Genomic DNA, 23,487 nt, shown 5'->3' on the forward strand with positions numbered 1-23,487 from the left:
GAACAGCCAGCAGAATTCAGCATTCTCACATCCTCATAGGAAAATTGCTCTAACTCCAGTTCTGTTTTACTCACAGATATAATTCAAACGGTTTTAGAAACTAGAGAGTGTTTTCTATCCAATAGTAATAATAATATGCATATTGTACGAGCAAGAATTGAGTACGAGGCAGTTTAATTTGGGAACGAAATTATTACAAAGTGCAAACAGCACCCCCTATTGAGAAAAGGTTAAAACGGATTTAAGTTTCCCTACATTAAAGTACCTGGCCACTAGGAGCGCCGCTTCTGGATGAGCATTTTCTTGTTTGCTTATGGCGGAATACAACTCGTTGAGTGCGGTCTTAGTGCCAGCATTGGTTTGTGGTGGTAAATAGACGTCTACGAATAACGTAGATGAGACATTTCTTGGTAGATAGTTTGGCATACAACTTATCATAAGGTACTCTCTCAGGCGAGCAATACATCAATACTTCTTTAATATTAGACATTGTGCATCCGCTGTTTTTGACAAAGACACACACCCCCGCCCCTCGTCTTACCAAACGTAGCTTGTCTGTCCTGCCGGTGCATGAAAAATCCCACCAGCTCTATATTATTCGTGTCGTCGTTCAGCCACGACTCGTGAAACATAATATATATTTTTTAAATGATGTCCTGTTGGTAGGATAGTCATATCATCCATTTTATTTTCCAATGATTGCACGTTGGCCAATAGAACGGATGGAAGTGGAGGTTTACTCACTTGCCTATGAATTCTCAGAAGGCAGCCTGACCTCCTCCCCCTTTTTCTCTGTCTTTTCTTCACGCAAATGAAGGTGGTTCAGGCCCGTTCCCGAGAAAGCAGTATATCCTTCGCGTCGGACTAGTTAAAGAACAGAATCTTCACCCAGTAATCGCTGTTCTGATGTCCAGAAGTTATTTTCGGTCATAAGAGATGGTAGCAGCAACATTATGCACAAAATAAGTAAAAAAATAAGTTACAAACAACGCGTAAAACCTAACAAAATAGCACAGTTGGTTTTGAGCCCGTAAAACGACAGCTATCCCCTCCTGCGCCATTCACACGGAAAACTGTTGAGCGGGAAAAACTCTGCAGCATTGCAGTTCTTTACATACTCAAACCAGTGCACCTGGCACCTCTAACATACCCTGTTGAAAGGCACTTAAATATTTTGTCTTGCCCATTCACCCTCTGAATGGCACACATACGCAATCCATGTCTCAATTATCTCTAAGCTTAAAAATCCTTCTTTAACTGGTCTCCTCCCCTTTACCTACACTGATTGAAGTGGATTTAACAGGTGACATTAATAAGAGATCATAGCTTTCACCTGGATTCACCTGGTCAGTCTGTCATGGAAAGAGCCGGTGTTCCTAATGCCATTTAGCAATGTTACAGTCATGCATGCATGCATACACTTCACAGTGTTGAACTTAAATCCACTGTGTCCATGAAGTTCTGCATCTTGTCGTGCTCTTGGGTCATCGCTCATCGGTGACATAGGGTTGGCAGGCATTAATGTCACATTAGTGTATGTGTGTGTGCGCTCGTGCCTATGTGTGCCATGTGCTGTGTCCTACTGTGAGTGCCTCCCCAAAGGTCACTCCCCAAAGGAGCGACCTTACTGTGTGGTAGAGCAGCTGTGTGTCGTATAATATGCGTCCATGTGAGTTTCTTACATGTATGTTGTGTCCCTTTCTAACCAATTTTCTGTTCCCCTCTAGGAGCGTCCCCGCAGTGCAGTAGACCAGCTGTGTGGTGGGCCTGTGGAGAAGGAGAGTGGCAGGCCCAGGATGAGTGTAGAGGAGCAGCTGGAGAGAATCAGGAAACACCAACAGGGGGTGCTAAGAGAGAAGAAGAAGGGGCAGCTAGGCCTGCAGGACAACACACACAGCCATTCACACAGTCACAGTAACACACCAACACCCTCACGAAGCACCTCGTTCACCAAAGAGAACCCCTTCCATAGCCTGCAGGTAGGTAGATGCACAAGGATGCACAATATAAGCATACATATCTGACCTGAGCCCAAGGTTGGTTCACACACCAAGTTTCCGGATGAAAACTTTCAGAAACAGAGACTTACTGAGACAACGATGTATCTGAAACAGAGACATATCTGAATTTATCCAATAAGACATTTTCATCTTCCGTTTTAAAACAGTTTGCTACGGGTACCTTGAGGATCGGACCCTTTTTTTAAATTTTCGCCTAAAATGACATACCCAAATCTAACTGCATGTAGCTCAGGACCTGAAGCAAGGAGATGCATATTATTGATACCATTTGAAAGGAAACAGTTTGAAGTTTGTGCAAATGTGAAATTAATGTAGGAGAATATAACACATTAGATCTGGTAAAAGATAATACATAGAAAAAACCTTTTGGGTTATTTGTTTTTACCATCAATTTTGAAATGCAAGAGAAAGGCCATAATTGTCACGATCGTCTGAATGAACGAACCAAGGCGCAGCGTACGTAGAGTTCCACATGTTTAATCAAATGAAACTCACAAAAACAACAAAGAAGAATAAACGATACGTGAAGCTCAAGCAGTGCTCACAGGCAACTACACAGAAACAAGATCCCACAAAACACAGTGGAGAAATGGCTGCCTAAATATGATCCCCGATCACAGACAACGATAAACAGCTGCCTCTGATTGGGAACCATACCAGGCCAACATAGAAATAAATGCACTAGATCACCCACCCTAGTCACACCCCGACCTAACCAACATAGAGAATAAAAAGGCTTCCTATGGTCAGGGCGTGACAATAATGTATTTTTCCAGCCCAGGCCCAATTTAGATTTTGACCACAGCAGTGTATGTGCAAAGTTTTAGACTGAACCAATGAACCATTGCATTTCTGTTCGAAATGTTGTTTCAAGACTGCCCAAATGTGCCTAATTGGTTTATTAATAAATGTTCAAGTTTGTAACTGTGCACTCTCCTCAAACAATAGTGTGGTATTATTTCACTATAATAGCTACTTTAAATTGGACAGTGCAGTTAGATTATCAAGAATTTAAGCTTTCTGCCCATATCAGATATGTCTATGTTCTGGGAAATGTTCTTGTTACTTACAACCTCATGCTAATCATATTAGCCTACGTTAGCTCAACCGTCCCCCGCGTGGGGGGGGCACCGATCCTGTGGAGCTTTAATGAAAAGAACCTAGGGCTCATTTAATTTCCTGTAATAATTAGAATTTACAATTAAGAGTCATATGTTGTGTTCCAGAACCGTCGTCAGCGTGACGAGGTGATGAGCAGTGACATCCTGGAGCTGGAGGCGTCACTCAGAGAACAGGAAGTGTTCAGAGAGCAGGAGACACCTGCCGAGGAAATAGCACGACTCAAAGAGGCCTCGCACACTGACCACTACAACATGGACAGAGAGGTAGGAAAGGGGGGGGGCATTAATGTCTGTCACCTGGTCCCAAATCATTCCCTTCCCCTTGGCTCTAAGATCTGTAGATCTGAATGGTCTGGATTGGTATAAGCAGTGTAGTGGTGGAGCTTACTCCATATCGCTTCAACCTTACAGATCTACCTCTATTGAAGGGTTACGGCCAAGGGGAAGGGGCAGAGAGGAAATTTGAACAGGGCGTAGTGTCTGTCATTATCATCTGCTGTATCAGATCTCTAACACCATCCTATTTTCTCTCTCTCTCCCTCGCTCTAGTTGTCAGTCCCTGAGAAGGTGTTGATTCCAGAGCGTTATGTAGAGTCAGATTCAGAGGAGGCTCTCAGCCCAGAGCAGGAGGCTGACAAACAGAAGAAGGTGGACCGTATTAAAGCCCTCATCGCCAAAAACAGGTACTTTTCACTTTGTCCTTGACAGTTTGGTTGCAGGTACTATGGTAGATGTGCATTCAGACCAACACAGTACAGTTTGGCTCAGCTTGGCTCAGTAGTTTCAAAAGGGTATTACTGTAATAAAGAAAAGTGACCTATGACTCAACCACATCTACTTATCTTTCCCAGGTATCTGAATCACCCTGTGTAAGGTCATTTATTACAGCTGGTCAGGGTTGATGTTTACCAGTGCACAGGACACAGCAAATACTATATACAGTGTAGAAAGAGAGTTCTGTGTAACGAGTGCTCTCTCCGGAATAGCTGGACAGGCAGGCTCAAATGAGTCCCCACCACACATGCTTCCTTCCTGGTCTTTCTATGCAGATCAGTGCATAGAAAAACCATGCTATTTCCATTAGCTACATTCTACATTCCACATTCTAAATGTCAGACACAAGAAATTAACCAATTTGAAGTGTGTGTGCGTAACAAACAAGGTCCTGTGTGTCTCAGTTCTTGGTAAAATGGGGAAGGTTGTGGCTGTGGGTTCGATCCCTGCCGAGGTCAAACTCACATGTACTCACTATACTTTGTCGCTTTGGATAAAACAGTCTGCTAAATGCCATATGTCTGCCCAGTATGCAGAATGTGCTCTCACCTCCCAGTGGGGTGCTGAGCCCAGAGGAGGAGGCTGAGGAGGAGGCTACAGCTCAAGAGCAGGAGAAGATGATCAACATCTCCTATGAACTGGCTGCTGAGGCTTCCAAACGCAGCAAGCTGGTCGCAGGTACAGCACAGCACAGGACAGTAAGGAGTATGGGAGGAGGTAGAGCAGGACCAACTAAACTAAGTGACAAAGATGGTGGAGATTAGACCTTTGAATCACAAATGATTGCAATCCTCTTTAATCTGTCCAGTTCTTTTCATAATAAGCGATCCATGATCATCCTGCTTATAACAGTATTCATTTGATTTAGATCAAATGTATTTTCTTTACTTGTTTTATCATTCATTAACTTCCCGCAACTTGTTTGTTTCTGCCATTGTGCGTGTGTGATCATGTGTGTGTGGTCCACGTGCGTCCTGTGTGGTCCTGTGTGGTTTGCAGTGCGCAGCTTGTCCTCCTCCTCACCTCTTCCTGAGCCCCAACCTTCCTCGTCTCCACCTCCTAACACACAGCCACCACCCCAGCTCACTGATGGGTCCCACTTCATGTGTGTGTAACAGGAGTAGCATCAGTAATTGTGTGTAGGATTGCCCGTAAGAGCCTCCATCTCTACACAGCCCCTCCTCTCTCTTCAGACTCTCTTTACACTTGCCGTCTCTCAGGCTTTCAATTGCTGTTAACATTTTTGACACACATCTCTCCAACTTTTCTCTCTCTCTGTCTGACCTGTCTCTCTCTCTCTCCCTCTCTCACACAATTTTTATTTCGCTCTTTTTTTTCTTCTCTCCCTCTCGTTTTAGCCCAGGCCCTGGCTTCAGTGAAGACCTACAGGTGAGCGATGTGACACAGAGAGATGAGGAGGCTCCTGTTTGCTGTAAAGAAGACCTCTACACAAGGACATGATACACCCAGCACAAAGTGTAGACCAAGAGAACTGTACCTGACAGACAGATAGTTGGACCACGCCATGCGCTGGGCCTTATATGCTGTCTGCTCAATCTATGCCTCACTGTGACATCACATCCTCCTGTGCCATGGCGTCACTTCCTGTGATGTCATCACCCTTTGACGTCATCACCAACACAACCTCCCCTCTCCCGCCCTTCCCCCATGGGATCACAACTTGGCAACAAAAACACAATAATAAGACATCGATACTGTTGGTTGCTGTTAGAGTAGTTTCATTGCCGTTATTTATATTGTTTGGAGTTTGTTTGAATATGGCTGATGTGTGTGTCAAGAATATATGGACTGAACCCTGCTGTGATGAGGATGGCACACTGTTATGCCATTGATTCTTTCATAGTTTAAAAGTTCCATTGTTCAGCATTGTTTTATTAACTCTTATTGCATTTCAGTTCATATTTTAGTTTGTATTGAGTTTACATTTTAGTTCAATCCCAGAACACAAACCATTTATGTTTTATGTGTAAAAGTATAAATATATAAGAAGAAAGAAATATACTTGATTTATAATTCAAAGAAGGTGCCACTTTATTCCTACTGCAGTTTATTCCTACTTTTTTTTCTGGTTGGGTGTAATTATATTTATATGTCGGTTTTTCTGCCATTCCCTGGCTGTTCCAAATGGCACAATATTCCCTATGAAGTGCACTAATTTTGACCTTGGTCCTATGGGGTCTAGTCAAAAGTAATGCACTATATAGAGAATAGGGTGACATTTGGGACAAACACCCTGTCGCACTGTTGTAGCCGACTTGCACGAATGTTTTGGCTTTAAAAATATGCTTTGTTTAGTTTTTCTATTTCTGAGAAGAAAAGAGAATGTATATTTTTACCAGACCCATATGGGTACTGGTCAAAAGAAGTACACTATGTAGGGAATAAGGTGCCATTTCAGACGCATACACTTTTTTTTGGTCTACAAAATGTAATTACCAAGAAGTTATGTGTATATACTGTACTATGGTACACGGCACAGATGGATGAGATGAGAGGATGTAGGGTATGCAGTGCATTCGGGAAAAGTATTCAGAACCCTTGACTTTTTCTACTTTTCCCACATTTTGTTACGTTACAGCCTTATTCTAAAATGGATTAAATAGTTTTTACCCTCAATCTACACACAATACCCCATATTGACAAAGCAAAAATAGGTTTTTAGAAATGTTTGCAAATGTAAAAAAAAAAGAAGGAAATATCACATTTACATAAGTATTCAGACCCTTTACTCAGTACTTTGTTGAAGCACCTTTGGCAGCGATTACAGTCTCGAGTCTTCTTGGGTATGACGCTACAAGCTTGGCACACCTGTATTTGGAGAGTTTCTCCCATTCTTCTCTGCAGATCCTCTCAAGCTCTGTCATGTTGGATGGGGAGCGTTGCTGCACAGCTATTTTCAGGTCTCTCCAGAGATGTTCGATCGGGTTCAAGTCCGACCTCTGGCTGGGCCACTCAAGGACATTCAGAGACTTGTCCCGAAGCCACTCCTGCGTTGTCTTGGCTGTGTGCTTCGGGCCGTTGTCCTGGTGGAAAGTGAACCTGGTTCTGAGTGCTCTGGAGCAGGTTTTCATCAAGGATCTCGCTGTGCTTTGCTCCGTTCATCTTTCCCTCGAGCATGACTAGTCTTCCAGTCCCTGCCGCTGAAAAACATCCCCACAGCATGATGCTGCCACCACCGTGCTTCACTGTAGGGATGGTGTAAGGTTTCCTCCAGACGTGACGCTTTGCATTTAGGCCAAAGAGTTCAATCTAGGTTTCACCATCAGACTAAGAGTCCTTTAGGTGCCTTTTGGCAAACTCCAAGCGGGCTGTCATGTGCCTTTTACTGAGGAGTGGCTTCCGTCTGGCCACTCTACCATAAAGGCTTGATTGGTGGAGCGCTGCAGAGATGGTTGTCCTTCTGGAAGGTTCTCCCATCTCCGAAGAGGAACTCTGGAGCTCTGTCAGAGTGACCATTGGTTCTTGGTCACCACCATGACCAAGGCCCTTCTCCTCCGATTGCTCAGTTTGGCCATGCGGCCAACTCTAGGAAGGGTCTTGGAGGTTCCAAACTTCTTCCATTTAAGAATTATGAAGGCCACTGTTCTTGGGGACCTTCAGTGCTGCAGAAATGTTTTGGTACCCTGTCCCAGATCTGTGCCTCGACACAATCCTGTCTCGTAGCACTACAGCAAATTCCTTAGACTTCATGGCTAGGTTTTTGCTCTGACATGCACTGTCAACTGTGGGATCTTATATAGACAGGTGTGCGCCTTTCCAAAGCATGCCCAATCAATTGAATTTACCACAGGTGGACTCCAATCAAGTTGTAGAAACATCTCAAGGATGATCAATGGAAACAGGATGCACCTGAGCTCAATTCCGAGTCTCATATCAAAGGGTCTGAATACTTATGTAAGTATGGTATGTTTTTATTGTTAATACATTTGCAAAAAAAAATGGCATGGTCATTATAGGGTATTGTGTGTAGATTGATTAAATAGATTTTTTTCATTTTAGAAAAAGGGTGTGACGTAACAAAATGTGGAAAAAGGGAATGGGTCTGAATCCTTTCCGCTATTATTAGAGTTGGGATATGAACATTTGCACATGATCTGTTTTATATAATGTTAAATGTTTCTGATAATACACAGTGGTCGTTTGGTGGTGGTTACTATTCTGTCATATAGAGTTGTATTGGAAATGATTAGTATGGACACCTAACTATCCTAACTGAGGGCTGTTAGACAATACAGTATTGAACAAAATATGCACATGGGGATGTTGGAAACTTCCTTCTCAAAACTTCCTTCTCAACCTTAAGTGTCCCTCTTGCATCGCCTCGTTAGCTATCTTTTGAGGTGGCGTGGTAGCTAAGATGCTTGTGTACAGCAGTCATGTGTTTTGTTTGTGCAGAGGTCCCAAGTTCACGCCAGGTAAGGGCGAATCGGGATGAAGTGGTCCTCGCTAAACAAGCAGCGTTATGTCCTTTACACACAGATAGTGTTTTTTTTTTTTTACTTTCCAGTTGCTTGGAGAACAATAAGAAACTCAGGCACAGATGATCTTGGATGATCCATAAACAACTGCATGGATCTCAAACCAACACTGAAGTTGTGGCCTAAGAGGTAAAACTGCTACAGGAGACCATTATGAAGGTCTTAAAAGTGATCACAATCTGCATGTGCTTCCATAAGACTTTAAATGAGATGTTTGTCGTGTTTTGCACTAGGCATATAACAGTGGAATGTCACTGGTATAGTAAGGTGAAGTTCAAAGGAAACCCCTAGAACGGAGGGTTTAAAACTAGAGCAATGGCTCCCCCGTGTGGTCACAGATAAAAACAGCTCTGGATTGGCAGGCTGCTACCCATTTTTAGATCCGTGATTATAACCATTTGCAACTGAGATACAATTGTGCAATGTATCGGCGATTGACCTATCCGTTCAATCTCAAATATCTGCAGGCAGCCTTGCAATCTCGTTGTGATTTCTCACACACGTGATTTGTCAAGGATCGAAAATATGACGTCACTATTTATCCCCGCCCCGCTACGCTTCTGTCCAATGTTTACATCAGGCCAGTCGTGCGACAAATGACGATGGGCAGTACAGCAATAGCTGTGGAAATCGTGAACGTAGCCATTGGTGTTCTGCAAACATGGCTACCGATGCTTCTGAGTTGGAGACTCCCGTATTGAGCGAGGAAAACAGCGAAATGCTTACAGAAAAGACCGAAAAGGAAAAGCAGCAAGATCCAGAAGCAGTGAAAGATGAGGCGGGTGAAAGCTGTGTAGATGCACCGCTGAAAATTGCGGAAGCGGTTGCGGAGTGCGTGCAAGACGGAGAAGTAGGGGATGCGAAACCTGCTGCAGAGGAGGAGGCCGTGGCTGTCGGAGCGGTAGCGGCTGCGGAAGCGGTAGTGGTGGTGACAGTGGCAACAACAGTCGCAGCAGCAACAAGGGACGCGAATGATGACGTGGTGGTGGGATGCCAACTTACCAAATCAGAGGAAGATAGACCGGTCCCGGAGGACGATGTTGATACTAGTGATAATATTTTTGACGATACGGTAAAGGAATTAGAAATAAAACCAGAAGAAGAGCCGAGAGAAGATCGCCAGTTGCCTGTTATAGTGAGTTGCGTGAAAGGAAAAGCCACCAGTGAGGATGCCCCGGAGTCTGCGGAAGAGAAAACAAACACAGGAGGCGGGGAACTTGCGGTTGGGGACAAGAGGAGAGCCAGTGTAGAAATGTCATCCTCGGACGGAGAGCCACTCAGCCGGATGGATTCAGAGGACAGGTTGGTTCTTCTAAGATGTCTAGACTAACATCGACATATGTTTTGATTTCACACTCAACTAGAGCCCTAATCATATTGAGTGAATGGGCGGCTACGAATACTATAAGAAAAGTTTTTCTGCGAATACGCTTGCGCATTCATGATCCAGTACATTGTATCCAGTGCCCTCTCTCCCATGTCACATCTTGTGCTAAAGAAATGTACTTATAAATCATTTGTGAAGCTAAACAGGTTATGTAGGCTTCATTCAGTTGCGGATTTTGAGGCCCAAGACAGAGACCAGTTTAATAAGACATGTAATTGAACTATCAAAATGTCAGTCTGAGTCCAGAGCTGTTTGGCGCTGACTTGAAATTCCCATCACTAGTAAAGTTCTTTACGTCACCACATAGAAGACGAGGCAGGAAAATAGATAAGAGGAGAAAGAATATTACTCTATTAAATGCATTGGATTTAGTTGATAGGATTATTAATACATATGTATTGGCTGGGCCCCTCTTAGGATCCTCTTAAGTGCTGCTTGGTGTGTGTGTGTGCCATCTTGTGATTCAGGCAGAAAACCTCAGCAGCCTTAGTGGTGATCTTCATCAGGTCTGTGTCCTGTAGGGTTGGGTGTTATCCAGATTTCCATACCTTCATACTGTGCCTGTGTCATCCCGGGATACACGGTTTTAGCAGTAGTTCACACTGCCCCAAAAACTTCACTTACCAGAATATGGTGGAGAGCGCATCTCCATCTAGCTAGCAGTCCTTCAATCTTTCTACTTTGACTGAATTGAGTTATCCATCTGTCTATACACACACGCGTAAATAAGAGCCGAAAGGTGAAAACAACTTCAGGAGATGAAATAACGCTTTGAACACACCAACGGCGTCATTGTGCAAAATAGTATGCAGCATCATCTGGATAAGTATGCAACAAAAGTTCAACATTCACCTTCTGCTACCATTTCTGTCAAGCCGTCTACACATACAGTTTGACGCATTCGTTCGATAAATCCAACATATGCACCACACCGAATGCACTGCAACACAATGTTGCAAGGCAAAAGCAGCGTTTCATTGGAAATTAATGTCATTCTGGTGTTCCAAATTGCAATGACGCTGTTGGTGTGATCAAAGTGTAAGGACTTGGACCCCAGCCCTCTAGTACCTAGACAACACCCAGAGCAACCAAGACAGCAATTCTTCCCAGGGGCTTCGTCAGGATGCGATCCCAATCGCTGCCAGTCTGTGAAAATTACAGGCCTCTCATCTTTTTAAGTGGGAGAACTTGCACAATTGGTGGCTGACTAAATACTTTTTTGCCCCACTGTTGTCTTTGATTGCATGCTATTTTATGTCAATCATATTGCTGCTATAGCCTATATGCTGTCATCTTTTGGAAATATTTAGCAATTAAAAGTTTAATTCACATAAAGACATTGGTGAGGCGGTTGAGAAATAAACTGTATTTTTCTAATTAATTTCTGAGATCAGTCTCAAACCTGCACCACCTATCCCAGCCAATTGCTGGACTTTCACATAGAGGTTACTAGGTCACACCTAGTTAAAACCACATAAAAAAAATAAAATAACTAATAACAAAAAACTGCCAAATGCTTACATTGCTTTTGATTTAAAAAAAACAACAATCTAAATGCTATTTAGCACTATATTTACGAACATAATATTATTACTAAAACAGTTTCTAAAAGTATTCTAGGCTACCCTACCCAATAATTAGGGTTAGGGGTTAAGGCTTAAATAGGTTATACCTATTGTTAGGGCTAAAATAGGTTATACCTAGTGTTAAGGCTAAAATAGGTTATACGTAGGTTTAGGGTTTTTAACGCAAAAAAAACGGTATGGGTTCATAGCTCTCTTACTCCTCCCTGTGGCCTTCTTTGGGTACTACATAACTAATTTGCAACACTTGCTTGGCTCATAATCTTAGGTAGCGACTTTGGTTTGCAACTCAGTGAACCTGTGCAGCATTCACTCAATTCGATGCCTATGAAATGAAAAGATGACGACGTATATCAAATTATGCAGCAACCATTAAAAAACGTCTTCTGGTTCTTTAAATCGGCCACATCTTGAAAGAGGACAGGGACATGCATTTTGTTTAGGTTTACACCTTTTTCTGAAAACATATGTTTATCCTTGACCAGAAAATATTTAATGTTTGATGGCTATGCACCAGCCATTGCTAGCGCTGTGGGTCACCACAACTTGTACCCAGGCGAACAGTGAGCGTGTTCACCAAGTAGCCGCAACCTTGTTAATAATAAGTTACCTGGGGTAAGCCTACGAGTTAAACCTCTACGGGATCGGTGTCCCCCCATGGGACGGTTGAGCTAACGTCTAGTTTAACGCCGATGTTAACCTCTATAGGGTATGTGGGACGGTAGCGTCTCACCTCGTCAACAGCCAGTGAAACTGCAGGGCGCCAAATTCAAAACAACAGAAATCCCATAATTAAAATGCCTCAAACATACATGTATTTTACACCATTTTAAAGATACACGTGTTGTAAATCCAGCCACAGTGTCCGATTTCAAAAAGGCTTTACGACGAAAGCAAACCAAACGATTATGTTAGGTCAGAGCCAAGTCACAGAAAAACACTGCCATTTTTCCAGCCAAAGAGAGGAGTCACAAAAAGCAGAAATAGAGAAAATGATTCACTAACCTTTGATGATCTTCATCAGATGACACTCATAGGACTTTATGTTACACAATACATGTATGTTTTGTTCGGTAAAGTTCATATTTATATCCAAAAATCTGAGTTTACATTGGCGCGTTATGTTCAGTAGTTCCAAAACATCCGGTGATTTTGCAGAGAGCCACATCAATTTACAGAAATACTCATAATAAATATTGCTAAAAGATACAACTGTTATGCATGGAATTCTAGATCCACTTCTCCTTAATGCAACCGCTGTGTCAGATTTCAAAAGATCTTTACGGAAAAAGCAAACCATGCAATAATTTGAGTACAACGCTCAGACGACAAATCAACCCAAAGAGATATCCGCCATATTGTGCAGTCAACAGAAGTCAGAAATAACATTATAAACATTCACTTACCTTTGATGATCTTCATCAGAATGCACTCCCAGGAATCCCAGTTCCACAATAAATGTTTGTTTTGTTCGATAATGTCCAAATTCCTCCTTGTTGTTCGCGCGTTCAGTACACAATCTAAATGTGCGTGCAAGTCCAGCGAAAATTACGGACGAAAAGTCCAAAAAGTTCTGTTACAGTCCGTAGAAACATGTCAAATGATGTATAGAATCAATCTTTAGGATGTTTTTAACATAAATCTTCAATAATGTTCCAACCGGAGAATTCCTTTGTCTTCAGAAATGCGATGGAACGCAGCTAACTCTCACATGAAAGCGCATGGTCAGCGCATGGTCAGCTCGTGGCACTCTGGGAGAGACTTTACTCAATCTCCTCTCATTCGCCCCCACTTCACAGTAGAAGCATCAAACAAGGTTCTATAGACTGTTGACATCTAGTGGAAGCCTTAGGAAGTACAACATGACCCCATGTCCACTGTATCTTGGATAAGCAAAGATTTTTTTCTCAGGTTTTTGCCTGCCATATGAGTTCTGTTATACTCAGACATCATTCAAACAGTTTTAGAAACTTCAGAGTGTTTTCTATCCAAATCGACTAATAATATGCATATCCTAGGATCTGGGCCTGAGTAGCAGGCAGTTTACTCTGGGCACACTTTTCATCCGGTCGTGAAAATACTGCCCCCTACCCCAAAGAAGTTAAAAACCGATGTCAAAGCTACTGTGCATACCTATATAACGTAGGTAAACGACATAATGACGCCACGTAAAATTTTGCACTAGACGTGCATCACAGCATTCCTAACCTAGCCCACACAATGTCTGCTGTGTGGATCGAGCAGTCAACAAGTCGAGCAGTCATTTGATTGAGTTATCTCGCTGAAATGTTATTACTCTAAGGTGAAATCCATTAACGCCAAGATAATGGAATTCATTGCCATTAACAATCAACCGTTCTCTGTCGTGGGTGATGTTGGCTTTTGCCGACTGGTCGAGCACCGGTACACACTACCAGGTGCGCTATTTTTCAGATGTTGCCCTAAGAGTTACACAGTAATAGCATCACTGCTATTAGCTTCACGACATACATACTATAGAACGCCGTTTGGGTCTTTGCGTGTCAAAACAGATACAGTAGCACTGTCAAAGCTGTACACAAATGTCTGCAAACAAGCAAGGTTGCCACTTGTTGTTTGCCTATTGAAATTGAACTTCAGTTCATGAAAATAAATAGCTAGCCAGCTACTTAACCCTGTTGCCCAAAGCTAACGTTATAAGCAGCCAGCTAGCTTCATCTGGCTAATGAGGCTCGACCGGACCCGGGTTATGTGTTGTGAAGTTGGCCACAATAAGGATTAGGCACAATAGTGGAATTTGCAGTTTGCCTTCAAAATAAAAAATAAAATAAAAGCTTCTCATAGATAGGTCCAACCACCATTAATCAAATAAGAACTGTCTTATAAATTAGGGTTATTTTAGATGTCTTGCTATGTTTTTGGGAAGAACATTGTTTGCATCCATGAGCTAGCTAGCCTTTTTTTATGACCAGCACTGTAGGTGCGCGAGACAACTTTACTAGCATCATAGCATACATATCGATGAATCGTTGTGACATATGAAATACGAGTGATAGTGTAATCAATGTGTAATAACTACGTAAATGTATGAACGTGTTAATTTATTATGTGACGTGCAGTCATATTCAGGTCCTGATTGGTCAACAAGCTTATTTGACATGTCAAATAGTGTAATTTGACACGTTATTTGACATGTATCTTTTTTTGACACGCAAAGAACCCAAACAGCGTTCCATAGAAATCCTGGTTGAGAATGAAACAAATGAACAATGAAACAGCATAGCAAATAAGTGAAATAAATAGGTTTTGATTATGTTTTTCTGGTAATGGGGAGATAATTAAATGCCCCAAAAATTACTTTTTGGTCAGTATGGTGTGTGTTACCTTTATTTAACTAGGCAAGTCAGTTAAGAACAAATTCTTATTTACAATGACGGGCAACGCTGGGCAAATTGTGGGCAAATTGTGCGCCGCCCTATGGGACTCCCAATCACGGACGGATGTGATACAGCCTGGATTCGAACCAGGGACTGTAGTTACGCCTCTTGCACTGAGATGCAGTGCCTTAGACCGCTGCGTCCATGTGTGTGTGTGTTAACTATTTAACTGTACTAGAATGCTTAAAAGGCCGCTAACATTTTAAATATAGGTTATCGGTATGTTTTTTTGTTTTGCATCCAAGGAAAATATTGGATATGGTACCGGACAAAAATGTCATATCGATGCATCACTAGTGTAAAGTAGACGCTGGGAGTCGAGAAGCAGGTGGTAAGTTTAATATAACAAACATGTAACGATACAAAGTAGGAGTAGTGTCTAGACATGAACAACAGAAACAATACTGCCTGGGGAAAGAACCTAAGGGAGTGCTAGATAAAGGGGAGGTAATGGAGTCCAGGTGTGCCTAATGATGAAGCGCAGGTGCGCGTAATGACGAATGTCAGGTGCACGTAATGTTAGTAAACCGGCGACTTCGCTCGTTGGAGGGGAGGAGCGGAAGTAGACGTGACAGGTAGCCTATAGGCCTACTTTTTTGCATGCGCGTCCTTACTCCACATTGACAGGAGCGCTCCAAAAAAAAGACAATGGTTAAATTGACAAAACTCGGAAATGGAATTAAATAAACCTACATTTGTTTCTCACATGTGTAGCATAGGTTGTGCGCTCTGCAAACAGTGTGTCCACTCAGACAATCAGAACGGGAAAACTGGAGTCAAATTAGGTAATTAGTGGTAAATGTACTACTGGTGATATGTAATAGGGAATTGATATACACTAACAATCAAACGCAAACAATTCACACAATTAAGTTATGAAACAATGAATGTGTACAAATCGGCGCATTCTGGAGAGAGAAGTGCATTGTGCATCTGGGTGCATGGTCAATCCGACGTCTGCATTGGTCATGCGTCATTTACAGTGATATGGCCTCAGCATTCATTCTTCTTGCACTTCACAGAGCAGTGCAGAGTGGTTGTCAAGGAATTGAGTTTGTGTTTATAAAGGATGTATACTAGAATATACAAGCCATGTAATTTTGTCTCAGTTTTTCACAACTTTTTCTGTTGTCACTACTAAATCTCCGAAAGGACTGGGTCCCCACTTTGAAGGAATACAATATCTCTGATCTGATATGGCTCCTTTTTGACAAGATCACACCTCTGTTTGTCAAGACAGTGCCTCCGGTCACAATGCTTCATCATCACTTAAACACATGCTCTGTAGTAGGTCCACGTGCTGGTTGATCTCTGTGACTCTTGCAAAGCAAGGGCTGGGGGTGAATCAGGCTCTGAATCCGAGCTCTTGCTTTAGTTGGACATCAGCGACTGCTTTGCTGTTTCTAGTGTTAGCCGGTAGACAGTACTGATGATGAACCACCGACAGCCGCAGAGGCAGTAATGCTTTTGGTTGAAGTGCTAGCTAGGCCTGGGCCTGTCTCTGGGCTGGTCGTCGTGTCCTCTCCCTCGACGATGATGCCAGTATTATCTGTCTTTATACTAAAGAAATGCTTTTCTGTTCAAATTAAATCAGACTTTTTTTATTTTCTCTGCCCCGCTCTTCTGAAAGCGCCTCAAGAGTTTTTGCTGCAGCTCTTCAATGAAAGTAAGGGTCCCAGCTTTTGTCAAATTAACGTCAAATGTTGAACGTTTTTGCATTTTAACTAACCCTAACCATTTTCTTAACCTTAACCTAATTCTCCTAACCTGCTACGTTAATTCTCCAAACCTGCTGCACAAGTTATCCTAACCTACTACGAAAGGTCAAATCTGACGTTAATTTGAAAAAAGCAGGATTCCTTCTAGCCATGACCCGGCAGCATGGGAACTCAAGTCAGGATGGAAGAGTCCGTTATAAATATGAACCAGTCCATGGGTGATTGACACATATTTCTACTATATACATTTTGATTATATTAATATTGGTATGAAATGTATGGAAAAACATTGATCTATTATGAATTATTATTCGGCTATATGGATTAATTTACTTTTTTGGAGGCCTTTTGTCAACAGTGTGGCCTCAGTGACTATTTTAGCATGTACATTTTGGTGGGGCAAACTCCCCCCAAAATATTTGGGATCAATGCCAGCAAAGCCACAACACAACACAAAAAAATACGTTAATTGCACTATAACGGTGACAAACGGTGCACACAACCTGTTAGGGCCTACATAAAGCTGTCCCAATAGCAGAGTACCAACAGCAGTCCCAACACCTTACCACTGCTACACCTGGCTATCAGCAGAGACTAGTCTGGCAGCAAAACAGTTCATTCATCCTCATTTACTGCCTTTTAAAAAACATACCTGATATGGCTATGTGGTTTCTACTGACAATTGAAATGTACAAACTATGCCATAAGGGGGAGACAAGCGGATAAAAGGCAATCCGTAATTTCAATGAAGACATTAATGAGCGAGCTAGAATGGACGTAGTCAATATAAGTATTTGTTCAGCACTTTTGAAATATACAATGACAGAATTCAGAACATGGGCCATTCTTAGTGTTCTCCCTCTACACCAACTCAGAACCGTAGGATAAATAAAGGGGGCATATAAAGCAGACAATAAACTCTTACAATATTCGATAATTACATTTCTCTAAAACAGGCTATAGGCTACAAGTATACCACCAAGTCAGAACAGTAGGAGAAATTATGAGGATTATGGGTGACCAAAATATCCGGGTGAGCCACATGGGCCACTAACAGCTTACTACACAACATACACTTAGTATACATATCTCCCTGGCATATTACGTCATTTATGCAGCAGCATACAATACATTTTTGGAATCACCTTGTTGTGCTGTGCTCACTTGAACAGGAAGGTGGTACGGCGGTCCTTCGTGGGCAAATTTTGTCATTAAACTTTGTCATCAAAGTCTGGGATTCTCTGGATTTATGATGCTTTCAAGACAACTGGGAACTTGGGAAAAAAACAAGGTTGAATCATGATGACGTCAGTGATCTTCAGGTCGGAGCTCTAGAAAGAGGCCCGAGTTCCTGACTTGCAATTCCCTGTTGGATGACCTTTCAAAACGTATTTTCCCAGTCGGGGGTCATTTTTTTTCAGTGTTCCTAGTTATCTTGAAGTCACTGATGTCAGATTTCCCAGTTCCAAATTTCCAGTTGTTTTGAGCGTGGCAAAAGTAATGCTGGATTACCAGCATGGCCAATGTTGAATGTTTATCCTTTTAAACTTGGAAAAGAGCCCCTTAAACTCAGACTTGGGACTACACACCCACTCCACTGAATATCAGGCTAGTGATTGCTTTGCAATGCTTGCAGTTAGCCACTGATTCCTTCCTTCCATTCATTGTTGAAATTGCGATTTCCAACTTATTGTATAATGTTCATCTCCAATGGCTGATGATTACCGATACTTTTTATCTATCATTTCTCTTCAATATTTCTCTTCATATGACAAGGATTGAAAAAGATTTGCGAGTAGATTGTCCATTTGATTCATAATGACTGCTAGTTTCCTAGTATAACGTGATTTGACGTCATTTTATCTCTGGCTAATGACCTTGAGCCTTCTTGAATGGGCACTGTATCACATCCAGCCGTGATTGGGAGTCCCATAGGGAGCACACAATTGTCCCAGCATCGTCCGGGGTAGGCTGTCATTTTAAATAAGAATTTGTTCTTAACTGACTTGCCTAGTTAAATAAAAAAGTTACACGTAGCACCCAAGAGGCTTGAATTTTCGAGCTCTACCCTTCGATTTGGTGGTGACGTAGTGTCCCCTTGAGTGACAGAACACTGAAACAATCATGGCACGACTAGAAAACATCATCAACCCTTATGCTCTGTATTTTCCGCTGGCTGCCCCACCACCACAGAAAGCACTGAGCTAAGCTGAAACACCTGCTTTTTGGAGCTGCCTTGTTTGTATGCGGCTTTATTAACTCAATAATATATATTTTTTAAACATTGTTTGCAAACTGATATGTGACACGTATTAATGCCAAAATATCCATTAGAAATGTTGAAAGAGGGGATATCTAAAAATGCAACAACTATCATGGAGTGCTAATATGACTAGGATAATGTCTTTGGCTGCTAGACAATGAAAGAAAGTTGGGGGAAAAAACAATAGAAGAGGAGAATGCATATGAGGAAGTCTTAAATAAAGGTTAAATAAAAAATAAAAAATATGAGGAAGTCTTTTAAAATAATTGTTTCTATGGTGGGATTTTGGCAATAGGCTACATTGAAGCAAGGTAAGACATGACTCATAATATGAAGTAAAATGTCTTGGTTTCAAACGATTTAAGGAACAGGAAAAATATAGGTATGCTAATGATAGACCTAGCTGTCTTCTAGTAGATGGAAAGGCTTTCCCAAAAACCTTCTCAATTAAATGTTAACTAGCTACAAAGTACTATGCCTACCTGGCATTTTAATATCATAATTATCTGCATCAATCCAGTGGCCATTTGTTTTGCAAACTCTACAGAAACATGATAACCAAACAGTGCTCTTTACTGTCATGTATAGAATACAGATGTCTACTTCTTTTGCACTCTTAATTCTTAGTAGTGGATCACAGTCTAAAGACAGATAATATAGAGATGGAGGCTACTGGAACTGCTGGACTATTTTGCTCTGGTCAGTTTGCTACAGTGATTTAATTGTAACATCTCTTTAACCTCTCAATCACAATTTTTCTCATTCTCTTGCTCTCTCTCAGTGTCAGCAGTACCCTAATGGACATGGAGAGCACGGTATCCAGCGGGCGGTCCACCCCAGCCATGATGAATGGACAGGGCAGTGCCGCCCAGTGCCACTCCACTACCAAGGGCCAGGCGGTTGGCTATACCTGTTGCTGGGACCAGTGTGGCCTCTGCTTCACCTGCAGCCCTGACCTGGCTGAACACATCAGGGGCGTGCATGTCGATGGACAAAGAGGAGGGGTGGGTAGAACCAGGGTAATACAGGCTGTTCTGTAGGCTACAAGTATTTAACCTTTTATGGCTGCAGCCCGGTGTCGGTACACTTATGACAACAGCCCGTCCAAGTGCAGGGCGCGAAATTCAAAAGATATTTTTTAGAAATATTTAACTTTCACACATTAACAAGTCCAATACAGCAAATGAAAGATACACATCTTGTGAATCCAGCCAACATGTCCGATTTTTAAAATGTTTTACAGCGAAAACACCACGTATATTTATGTTAGCTCACCACCAAATACAAAAAAGCACAGACATTTTTCACAGCACAGGTAGCTTGCACAAAACCAACCTAACTAACCAAGAACCAACCAAACTAACCAAGAAACAACTTCATCAGATGACAGTCTTATAACAAGTTATACAATAAATCTATGTTTTGTTCGAAAAATTTGCATATTTGAGGTATAAATCATAGTTTTACATTGCAGCTACAATCGGAAATAGCACCGAAGCAGCTAGAACAATTACAGAGACCAAATTGAAATACCTAAATACTCATCATAAAACATTTATGAAAAATACATGGTGTACAGCAAATTAAAGACAAACATCTCGTGAATCCAGCCAATACTTCCGATTCTTTAAGTGTTTTACAATATAGCATTATATTAGCTTACTACAATAGCCAACCACACAACAGCATTGATTCGTTAGGCACGTTAGCGATAGCGAATAAACCAGCAAAAGATATTAATTCTTTCACTAACCTTCTCAAACTTCATCAGATGACAGTCCTATAACATCATATTACACAATACATATATGGTTTGTTCGAAAATGTGCATATTTAGCGGCACAAATCGTGGTTATACATTGGGAAAACTTAGCATCTTTTTCCCAGAATGTCCGGATATATTTCTGACACTCACCTATTCTAATCAAATAACTATTCATAGACTTTACTAAAAAATACATGTTGGACAGCAAATTAAAGATAGCTTAGTTCTTAATGCAATCGCCGTGTTAGAATTCTAAAAATAACTTAATTACGACATGCAGCTTACGTTATGGCGAGAGAGCGCCCAAAATCTGGGCGCAAACTAATAGTACACATGTTCGACAGATATATGAAATAACATCATAAATGGGTCCTACTTTTGATGATCTTCCATCAGAATGTTGTATAAGGGGTCCTTCGTCCAGAACAATCGTTGTTTGGTTTTAGAACGGCCTTTTTCCCTCTCGATTTAGCAAGCAAAACTTGCCAAGTGGCGCGAAGCTCTCCATCGTCAACAAACTCAGAGAACGGAACACGCCAAAACTCCCGAAAAAATTTCAATAATCTGATTAAACTATATTGACAAAACATACTTTACGATGATATTGTCACATTTATCAAATAAAATCAAAGCCGGAGCTATTAGCCGTCTATAACAACAGCTTTTCAGAAGCCAATCCGGAAGTCCTTTCCGCGTCTTCCTGAACAAAGGAAATTGGGGTCCTGTCATTCCAAGCGCTCTCTTTTGACCATAGAAAGAGCTAGAGACCCCATTTCACCTCTCACAGCCTATTGACATCTAGTGGAAGGCGTATGAAGTGCATGTCTACTAATAGATTTCAAGCAAAAGATTAGGTAGGCCCTGGAACAGAGCCTCGATTTGAGATTTTTCACTTTCTGACAGGAAGTTTGCTGCAAAATGAGTTCTGTTTTACTCACAGATATAATTCAAACGGTTTTAGAAACTTGAGAGTGTTTTCTATCCAATAGTAATAATAATATGCATATTGTACGAGCAAGAATTGAGTACGAGGCCGTTTGAAATGGGCACCTTTCATCCAAGTTACTCAATACTGCCCCTGCAGCCATACGAAGTTAAGCTTTGTGTGTCTCTGTGGGATCACTCTCCCCTCTCTCTATTCCTCTTTAGACCCACTTGTTAGACCGCAAACGGCTGTCTGGAGAAGCGACTTCTTCTAAAAAATGTTTTGCTTGTCTGATCTTTCTCTCCACCATATCCAACTCTTTCTCCCTCTCTTTTCTCTATCTCTGTCTCTCTTCTCTCTCTCTCTCTCTTCTCTCTCAACTCTCTTCCTCATGCCATCTCGCTCTCTCTCACTTTCTCACACTCTTCCTCCAGGTGTTTGTGTGTCTGTGGAAGGGCTGTAAGGTGTACAACACCCCTTCCACCAGTCAGAGCTGGCTCCAGAGACACATGCTGACACACAGCGGAGACAAACCCTTCAAGGTAATGTAATAATATATTCCACTAGGCAGACACTTTTATCCAAAGTACAGTGAATGCATATATTGTTTTGTATATGCATGCGATCCCTGCAGCAATTGTAGCATTGTTACCAGATGGTGGTCAGGTGGTTTACTGAATGGTGACCTGCTTGTCACTGACCCTTGCTCTCGCTCTCTTTCTCTCTTCCTCTCTCTCCCACTGTAGTGTGTGGTCGGGGGCTGCAATGCCAGTTTCGCGTCCCAGGGGGGGCTAGCGCGCCATGTTCCCACCCACTTCAGCCAGCAGAGCTCCTCTAAGCTGTCCAGTCAGGGCAGACTGAAGGAGGAGTCACCGTCTAAGGCTGGGCTTAATAAGAGAAAGAAACGAATCCTGATGAACAAACGCAGGCGCTCCCTACGTATGTACCCACTACAGTGTGTGTTTGTGTTCTGGAAAATGTTTTACTACAATATGCCTTCATGTACATTTTCTAAAAACTAGTTATAGCCTACTTTATATTTGATATATTTTATTGAAGTAGAATACATGGTAAACTTTATTAAGGAATAGCAGTGGACTTATTTATTTATTAGTGTGTGTGAGTAGTTGCTGTGTGTGCAAGTGGTTGCTGTGTGTGTGTCACTCTAAAAGAGATGTTTTAGCCTCCTTTTAGTCCTCTGGGAAGAGAGGTTAGAATTGGACTGCACATACACACATAAAGTGCCTTCAGAAGACATTCATACCCCTTAATTTATTCCACATGCTGTTACAGCCTGAATTCAAAATGGATTAAATCAAATCAAATTGTATTTGTCACATGCGCCAAATACAACAGGTCTAGAACTTACTGTGAAATGTTTACTGACATGCCCTTAACCAACAATGCCGTTTTAAGAAGAAATATAAAACAGTAACAATAAAATAACAATAACGAGGCTATATACATGGAGTACCGGTACCGAGTCAATGTGTGGGGGTACAGGTTAGTAATGAGGCTATATACATGGAGTACCGGTACCGAGTAAATGTGTGGGGGTACAGGTTAGTAATGAGGCTATATACATGGGGTATCGGTACCGAGTCAATGTGTGGGGGTACAGGTTAGTAATGAGGCTATATACATGGGGTACCGAGTCAATGTGTGAGGGTACAGCTTAGTAATGAGGCTGTATACATGGGGTACCGGTACAGAGTCAATGTGTGGAGGTACAGGTTAGCCAAAGAAATGTATGTTTTTCTCACCCATCTATAATGACAAAATGAAAACAGGTTTTTAGAATTTTTTGCAAAAGTATTGCAAATTAAATACAGAAGTTAGTATTCACACCCCTTTGCTCCGACCCTCCAAATTGAGCTCAGGTGCATCCAACTTTTTTTTATTTTTTTATTTTTTATTTCACCTTTATTTAACCAGGTAGGCTAGTTGAGAACAAGTTCTCATTTACAACTGCGACCTGGCCAAGATAAAGCATAGCAGTGTGAACAGACAACAAC

The 23,487-nt window shown here is 41.8% G+C and overlaps 2 protein-coding genes across 4 annotated transcripts in view; both read left to right on the forward strand.

Annotated features, from left to right (window-relative positions):
* LOC120054210 (pleckstrin homology domain-containing family A member 5-like) overlaps positions 1–6,515 on the forward strand; it is a 102,840-nt gene extending 96,325 nt beyond the window's left edge. The window contains exons 15-20 of one of the 2 annotated variants that reach the window (XM_039001671.1): positions 1,728–1,979; positions 3,248–3,406; positions 3,692–3,825; positions 4,446–4,594; positions 4,916–5,067; positions 5,275–6,515. In XM_039001671.1, coding sequence (XP_038857599.1) covers positions 1,728–1,979; positions 3,248–3,406; positions 3,692–3,825; positions 4,446–4,594; positions 4,916–5,031 — 810 coding nt within the window. In that variant the 3' untranslated portion in view covers positions 5,032–5,067; positions 5,275–6,515. The remainder of the gene's footprint in view (positions 1–1,727; positions 1,980–3,247; positions 3,407–3,691; positions 3,826–4,445; positions 4,595–4,915; positions 5,068–5,274) is intronic. The other variant, XM_039001670.1, reaches the window with a different exon arrangement.
* A 2,508-nt stretch (positions 6,516–9,023) lies between these two features.
* LOC120054211 (zinc finger protein aebp2-like) overlaps positions 9,024–23,487 on the forward strand; it is a 60,457-nt gene continuing 45,993 nt past the window's right edge. For both annotated transcript variants that reach the window (XM_039001672.1, XM_039001674.1), the window contains exons 1-4: positions 9,024–9,717; positions 19,564–19,786; positions 21,907–22,014; positions 22,219–22,411. In XM_039001672.1, the coding sequence (XP_038857600.1) occupies positions 9,077–9,717; positions 19,564–19,786; positions 21,907–22,014; positions 22,219–22,411 (1,165 nt within the window). In that variant the 5' untranslated portion in view covers positions 9,024–9,076. The remainder of the gene's footprint in view (positions 9,718–19,563; positions 19,787–21,906; positions 22,015–22,218; positions 22,412–23,487) is intronic.

This window comes from Salvelinus namaycush, chromosome 9 (genome assembly GCF_016432855.1).
Source record: "Salvelinus namaycush isolate Seneca chromosome 9, SaNama_1.0, whole genome shotgun sequence".
Classification (NCBI taxonomy): domain Eukaryota; kingdom Metazoa; phylum Chordata; class Actinopteri; order Salmoniformes; family Salmonidae; genus Salvelinus; species Salvelinus namaycush.